The sequence below is a fragment of the Micropterus dolomieu genome, unplaced genomic scaffold, assembly GCF_021292245.1.
Source record: "Micropterus dolomieu isolate WLL.071019.BEF.003 ecotype Adirondacks unplaced genomic scaffold, ASM2129224v1 scaffold_185, whole genome shotgun sequence".
NCBI classification, from domain to species: domain Eukaryota; kingdom Metazoa; phylum Chordata; class Actinopteri; order Centrarchiformes; family Centrarchidae; genus Micropterus; species Micropterus dolomieu.
In genome coordinates, this window is record NW_025744178.1 from 20,842 (window position 1) to 28,603 (window position 7,762).

Consider the following 7,762-nt stretch of genomic DNA (forward strand, 5'->3'; position numbering starts at 1 on the left):
TTCTTATTGGACAGATTTATGTTTCCAAACCAAGCAATAATACAGAAGGTAAAAACAGATTCAATAGAACTTCTTTAAAGAATAGGTAGCATCAACATGGGATTCGAAACATGTAAAGGTTCTTTGTCACATACACATACATGTAGCAAACATAGTTTGCTATTCAGAACAATAACCAAATATTTGTAAATATTAACAACGATTGGTGTGGGTGGTCACTTCCTGAAATCAGTGGTCATATTTAAGCCACGGGAGTTGTATTGACCTTCTCATCTAACTGTAAAGACATTAAGCATTTCCAAAATGTACTTTGGCTTTGGTACTTCTTAAAGTTGATTTATTTGATGACTGATCCTTATAAGAAAACAGAATGGGCTGACAGGGAAAGCTCTCATTAATCAGACATAAATCCTGTAGAAATGTTTGGATACGGATTAGTTGTATATTATTAACAGAAGAGATTCTGTGACCCGTGGCGGCGCGGTGGTGCAGTGGTTAGCACTGTCACCTTACAGCAAGAAGGTTGTGTGTTCAAATCCCACTTCCCCCTTTGTGTTGCAAAAAAACTAGGGACCTAGAAATGTGGTTGACAGGTTGCCAACCATGAAATACTGATTTGGTCAGCCGGTGTCTGTTCAACTCCTTCATCAGATGTTGGCTGTGATGTGGAAATTTTTTGCAAAACCCTTAAAACCAAGATTTTTGTGTAAAACCTCCTCCATAAAGTCAATCATTAGATAAATCATGATTATATTCATTGCGGACTCTATCCAATCACATCACATCATGGAGTAACAGTAAAGTTACATGTTACATGAGGGACTTAGGCTCTCTATGGAGCTAAGTGAAATGCTTTGTAATGGTACTATCGGAGGTCACCACCAGCAGCTCCTACTGTCAGTGCTCTACAGGGGTTTGGAAAAGTCAAGTTGAACCATCTTCAGAGAAGCGACGGCAACAATCTATGAAGTTGAATTACAGTAATCAATTCTTGGTCACTAGGGCACAAAACAAATCAAAACAAGTTTCATTTCATTATGTTACCACTAATATTTAGCTTTGACAAAGCAGGTTGGCAGCTCTGTGATTTAAATGTAATCAATGCAAAATTTTCAATGTCAAAGTGATGAAACAAACTAAATAAAGACTTGTAGTAAGCCAATGTCCCTTCACAATATGTTGCATTACACCCTTAAAATTCATGCAAAATTAGCTTCACTCTAGTAAAAACACAAGAAACAGAATGTTCAGTAACTGAATGGTAAAAAAAAAATAAAATCTATAAAAACTCATAAAACAGTATTTTAATAACGTCAGTGTGGTCTATAAGATAATAACAGCTCCCACTGCTCAGCCAGCAATAAACATGCTAGCAGGTGAGAAGAAGCGAAAGTAGTAGAACATATTTTACTTCTACTAATACAATTCATTTTTATTTATATAGCACCAATCGGATAAGCAGATGAAGATGGATGGATGTCAATTCATAACATAATTATCTAATCGCACCTTTAATATTGAACAGGACTGTATTTTTTGTAATATTGTTTACAGAGAACCAACGATTCAAAGAGCAAGCACTTTGCGACAATGTCAACTCCCTTTTAACAGGTAGAACCCTTCAGCAGAACAACTACAGTTATCACGTACTTTAAATGTAACTTGTAAAGAGTTTTGGTCCAGACCAATAAGGACAAAATCAACTATGAAATGCCGTAACATAAACAAGTGTCCATAGCATGTGAACTACTTTTTGCTAAAAATCCCTCAGTGCAATCTCTGTCATACTAGGAGATAACGAATTCATGAGGAAGTAATTTAGACACAAATTGCTCCACTTGTTGAATGTTATTGTTTTTATCTGACTACATTGAAGCTTATGTTGTGATTCCAGTTACTACGAGTACATATAAGAGCAAAATGTCGCTGTTATTCATTTTGAACTTTGTCAGGCCTAATCCAGTCTGGAGCCATACACCTCCACCTCACACAGAGTCAGGAACTCCTCTCTTTCTGGAATGACAATGTTAACATAGCGACCGTCCATCCCGTTACACTGGAATTCAGCAACACCGCCTGCCGGGATACTTGTGATCACAGCACACCTGGCAGAAGAAGCAGAAATCACTTTAGTTAACTCCAGAAAAAGTTAGTCTTTGTCCCTTTAACAAAGGGCATGAAGCAGTAATGAAATAATACTTAAAAAAGTAAAACCAGATAAACAAGTTAAAAGTCTGGACTAAAGCAATAGACCAACCGCTAACATAGTTTAAAATGTTAATAAGAGCAGCTGTAAAAGAGGTTGTGTTGAATTACAGCACAATATATGTGAAGATGTAAATCAAGAAACCAGGGCTGGTATTTATCAAGCTTCTCAAAGTGCCATTTTAGTCTTTAGTGCTGAGAATTCATGAAATTTACTCCTACTTTTAAACTTAAGAATAAAAGCAAGTTATCAAATTTCTCAAAGCTAAGAATCACTCTTACCCTCCCAGTTATTTAAGACAGCTGTAGAGGTCTCTCAAGTGGTTAGGAGTTGCCAGTAGGGCGTGTGATGGCGCTGTGGAGACAGAGACATGCGGAGAGGAGAGGAAGAATTCTGACGACGCGCAGTTAATCAGACGGGGTCGGACAGCGCAGGCCTAAACTTTGTCAGCAAGTTGGTGAGGGACGTCATCTCACCACTGACTTTACGCAGTAATGCGTTTTCAGCTAAACTGAAGGTGGTGATGACGCTTCGTTTCTTTGCCACGGGACAAACGCAACAATGCTGATGATTTTGGCCGTCACAACCATCAATAAGCTGAATAGTCATGGAAACAATTATAGCACTTACAGCTCCACACACTGTCACGTGTTTGATCGACTTCCCAACAACACAGTAAGACAGACTGATTTAGTCCTACACTTCACTCTGATTAGGACTATGAAGCTTGATAACTAACTTTTAAGCACAGCTTTGAGCCAAGAATTTTTTTACTCTTAAGTCAGTTCTTAGCAGTGTTCTTATGAGTAATTCTGAGAAGCCTGATAAATAAGGGCCCAGGTTCTTTAAATGAACAGTCTGTAAACTACCTGGTATTGTCGTTGCCATTGTTTGCAAGGGAATCTCCAATTCGTATCTCAGCTCCATCGAGTCGTTCTGGGTTTGAATCTATGTTAGTTATCTTAACAGAAAACACTTTATGGGTTTTGCGCAGATCCAGTCGCCACCAGGGGCTGATGTCGTTGTTAGTGTGACTGCAGGAGCTGTCTTCCCACTTGCTGCTTGGATTCCCATCTATGGCATTATTTGCAGCGCCCATGGAATACAATGAAGACTGTATGGCTTTTCCTTGGAATGCCAGGTTCTCTCCTGCAAGAAGAACACAGTTACACAAATGACCATTGACATATGGACGCCTTTGCGTTTATTATTAAAAACAACCGCAACAAATTGTAGGTTTTATTAAATGCACTTCATGTATGACTTCTGATATTTCATTTTTTTAAAATGCTGATTTGTTTTTGTGACACATTGAGAAAATGTGATTTTGTTCGCAGCCATATGCAGGTTAAAGCCAGAATGAACCACCATTTTTGATACACTTCTTACCAAAGTTTCTTTGGTGCAGATGGCTTGAAAGTGCATTCACTTCATAACATAAAAATGTATCACATGTTTAGAATTAAAAAATTACTGAATTTTGTTCAAATTTATTTATGTAATAGGTAAAATTCTCACCAGTTGGGGCACGGTACCCATAGACTTCCACTTCGCATACTGTAAGGATCTTTCCTGAACCACGTAGAGATAAAGTGACATAACGTCCCTCCACACGATCAGTGAAAGGCAGACTGAACGATTCGGCTGCACTCATTTCAGTAATTGTACCAACCCTAACAGAGAGAGAGAGAGAGCAGCACACAAATCACATTTTATACAGGCAGGGTTAAGTTAAAAAAACAGGCTTGATGAGACATGATGATGGTTTGATTCTTAAAAGGTACAATATGTAATTCATGGCCACATGCTCAAACAAATTGGGGGCAGTGTTGTGCAAGAATTTACTCATTTAATTGATGCTTCAATCCAAGGCAATTTACAACTGCTATATATGTCATATTTTTTAGCTTTGTCATTGGGAAGATAAATGCTTAAATAAACATTAAGAACATAATGTTCTTCTAACCATTATACTCCAAACAAACCTCATTTAACTATAATAAAGTAATTGTAGGATACACTATGTTGAGAAAAGATGGTGGAAATGTGGTGAGATTTCAAATCTGCACACTTAAGCAAATGTTACAGATTATTATTACGTGTTTAAATGTGTATTGAACTGTTCATTAGTGACTACCCTTTCACCACTACAGTTTAATGTGTGCAGCTGTATGCTCAATTATTTGTAAACTATTTTCAAAAGATGTTAGAGAGAGGGATCAAGAGAGGGAGGCGGCCCACACTGCTAATATATGGGGCCCAGAAGTTTGTGCGACTCCGCTGGGCCTAAGCAATGGTTACCAACATCGTTTGGCCAGTGAAGTTGAAGTGATATGTGAAGCTATTGCAAAGATATCCTCCAGACAAAACAAATGTAGGGGGTCTTGTCACTACAGAAAGTTATGGAGAAATTAAAATGTCTTCTTTTTGGTAGATACAATTTTTAATGAATAAGTACAGAAGTCAAAACAAAGTAGGATGTACAGGATGTACTGATTATTCTGCAAATATGAATTTTAAATTGAGTTTCACTTTAAACTGACTTTGAAAACTTAATGTGATTCAATAACAACCTCTCCTGCCTCCACTGCACCCTTTACCAAGACAGAAAGACTTAATCTGGGCTTTTGAGATTCATAGGTGAAGTGAACAAGATGCTCAAACATACTACTAATTATAAAGGCAAAATAAAAATAAAAACAATTTCATATTCACCCACAATTTGTTTCCTAAGCCATTGTCTTGTAGAGAGTTGCCTATGTGGATCTGCAGCCCATTGATCCTGTGTTCACAGCAGTCTCCTCTGTTGGTGATGGTGATGGAGGTGACGATATATGATTCTAGCAGGTCCACTCTCCACCAGGGGTTGGTCTGTATAGCAGTGTGGGTGCATGATCCATATTCGGCGTTAGATTCACGGTTTCCATCAATAGCATTCAGGGCAGCCCCAAACATGTGATCATAACGGTTTGACTGGGTTGCTTTTCCACGCAAGGCCACATTTTCTGTGAAGGAGTTGAAATACACATAAAAGACATAGTGTAGATTGTTGACCTTAAATCAGTGTCTCAACTAATAATTTTACTTTGGTCCCAAGTGCACTGCCAATAGACTAAACACAAAGTACAGACAACACAACCAGTTCAGTAATGCTGCTGGTCAGAAAAAAAACTAACTAAGTTGCAAAAGGTAATTTCCATTATAAGCATTTGATGAGCATTGTGCTGGCATGCGAGTTGTTGCCATGATTGTGGCTCATTGAGCTAATGACATGAGATATAGGCCACATGTTTGAACACTGAACATTATACAATTGTTAGTCTGCTAATACAGTTTTGAGACATTTGGAGATTTCAGACTAGCTATTGCAGCAGCAAAACATAAAAAATATATTTAACGTGAGTCATATGCATTTATTGCTGGAGTTGTAAAGGTTTTGAAACGTTTATTTTACTGTATATGTCATTAAACAGCTAAACGTTATTCAGAAATTAAGGCATCATACTTTCTCTCAGATTATACTTACCATACGTGGAGCATGTCCCCAGAAGGAGTAGCACAAGGAAAACAATGAGTTCTGGTTAAGAAAAATGAAAGTTATTTGTAGACACAAAACTTTACACTTCTTGTAAGAAATGTATGGTATTAGAATTGTGAAAGAGGGATTATAGCAGTTATTTTGATTGCAGATTCAGACAGAATTGAGAAGGGTCAAAATTAGCAGAAAATTAGACCATGTTGGAATAAATGACACTGTGGTTTGGAAGTCTGAAAGCTAGTTATAGTTTCGGTGTGAGAGAATTTGTGCCATTGTCATTTAAATACGGCAAACACAAGACAAGCCCCTGAAAACGTGGTAAAACTTGGCGTCAAATCATAAATTTTTCTCTATAACCAGTGCTTCAAGTGGAAAAGAATTGGTGCCTGTACTCTCCATTAACATGTTGGCTTGTGTGTCAGCAGGCAAGGGAAATACAAAATGGCAGGTGACAATTCAAAATAAATAAATTTAATGGAATATAATGCAGTAATCAGCAGCTTGTGTTTTTTTTTTTTACTTTTTTTGGACAATTAGTGGAGTGCTTTCTTGAAGACTCTCCTGGCTTCTAGGAACCGGTGTGTGTAGGCTTTCCCAGTGGGGGTGAGGTCACATGAACACTTCAGGTTTAAAACCCAGGATCAGAGTTAAGAGTAAGAAGTTCAGTTAATGTTTATACAATTACACTTCAACTACTTATCAACTGAGAGTAAAATATAATGGATTTGACTCTATTCAGAGTATAATAATCTCTGCTATTACTTATATTTCATGTCATGTTTCTTTATCTGCTCTGTAAAGCGACTTTGAGTTCGTGAAAAGCGCTATACAAATTCAATTTATTATTATTGTTATTATTATTATTATTTAACTTAATTTAACTTTCCCAATTTGCTGCGTATGTATTATTTATTAACAGTTTAAAACTCCAAAACTCAGTAACATATTTGACTAACATAAGAAAACAAGCATGCAACTCAAATTTTGATTCAAATGCTGTTAAATCCTGATTGGTGCACAAAAGTACTTGTAATTGCCAAGTATTCAAACCAATTTTTTTTTTTAATTAATAGTGAAAAGCATGTTAACAGAGCAGGGTGCACAGAAATCACTCCTGAGATGATCTGATGTACCAGTGAAATTAAATGTGTTACCTGGTGACCCCGACATGGCAAGAGCTTTCTGATGATTCAACAACAACAAAAAAACTGCCAAACCCGTAAAAAAGACTCAACCATTTCTGTGCTCTTTATATCCATCTTGTTCTTCACCTCTACATCAGTTGAACCAATCAGAACACCATCAGAAACCAGATCATATTCATCTTCAACATCATCCAATCACATCCCAATGGTTTACTCCCACTCACATGTATTTCACTTCCCTACTCATGAATTAAGTTTCAGAGGTTATCACAGTACATGCCGACAATTATGCCAAAGATCACACAATAGTCCTCAATTTCTTACCGATAATATTGGTTCAAATGTGAACTGTATGCATCGACTTTGATAAATAAATAAATAATAATAATATTAGTCTTAGTCTTATACTTAGTCTTATACCAACTAAGTAGCAGCGGTGGAATGTAACTAAGTATCCTAAGTATAACTAAGTATATTTACTCAAATACTGTACTAAAGTTACAATTTTGAGTTACTTGTACTTTACTTGAGTATTTCCATTTTAACATGATCAGCTTATAAAGTATGGTACTTTATTATACATTATTATCCAACAGGGTATAATGTAGAAAAAAATTGCTCCGCCTTAACCAGCTGTGATATATTATAATAGTGCTTATTTGTCAAAGCATCAATAATAATATTCCATGATATTTAAAAGAATATAACACTTCAGCCTTCCTCTATGTGCTTTTGACCTTTTCAAAGTAAGTGTGCAGTCGTTGGTGCAAATTGTGGCTGCTAATATTGAAGTACACCCCTGTATAGCCAATGACCCCTGATTAAATTTTATCCCATGGAAAGTTACCAAAATGCCAAATAGGCAGAAAAGAA

At 36.7% G+C, this 7,762-nt stretch overlaps 1 protein-coding gene across 1 annotated transcript; it reads right to left on the minus strand.

Annotated features, from left to right (window-relative positions):
- LOC123967248 (fucolectin-5-like) lies at positions 1 to 6,987 on the minus strand. Its single transcript, XM_046043304.1, has 6 exons — positions 6,899 to 6,987; positions 5,733 to 5,783; positions 4,926 to 5,211; positions 3,725 to 3,879; positions 3,076 to 3,355; positions 1 to 2,105 (listed from the first exon to the last, which is right to left on the minus strand). The coding sequence occupies exons 1-6, from the start codon at positions 6,912 to 6,914 to the stop codon at positions 1,955 to 1,957; spliced, it is 939 nt and encodes a 312-aa protein (XP_045899260.1). The 5' UTR covers positions 6,915 to 6,987; the 3' UTR covers positions 1 to 1,954.
- Between the last annotated feature and the right edge of the window lie 775 nt (positions 6,988 to 7,762).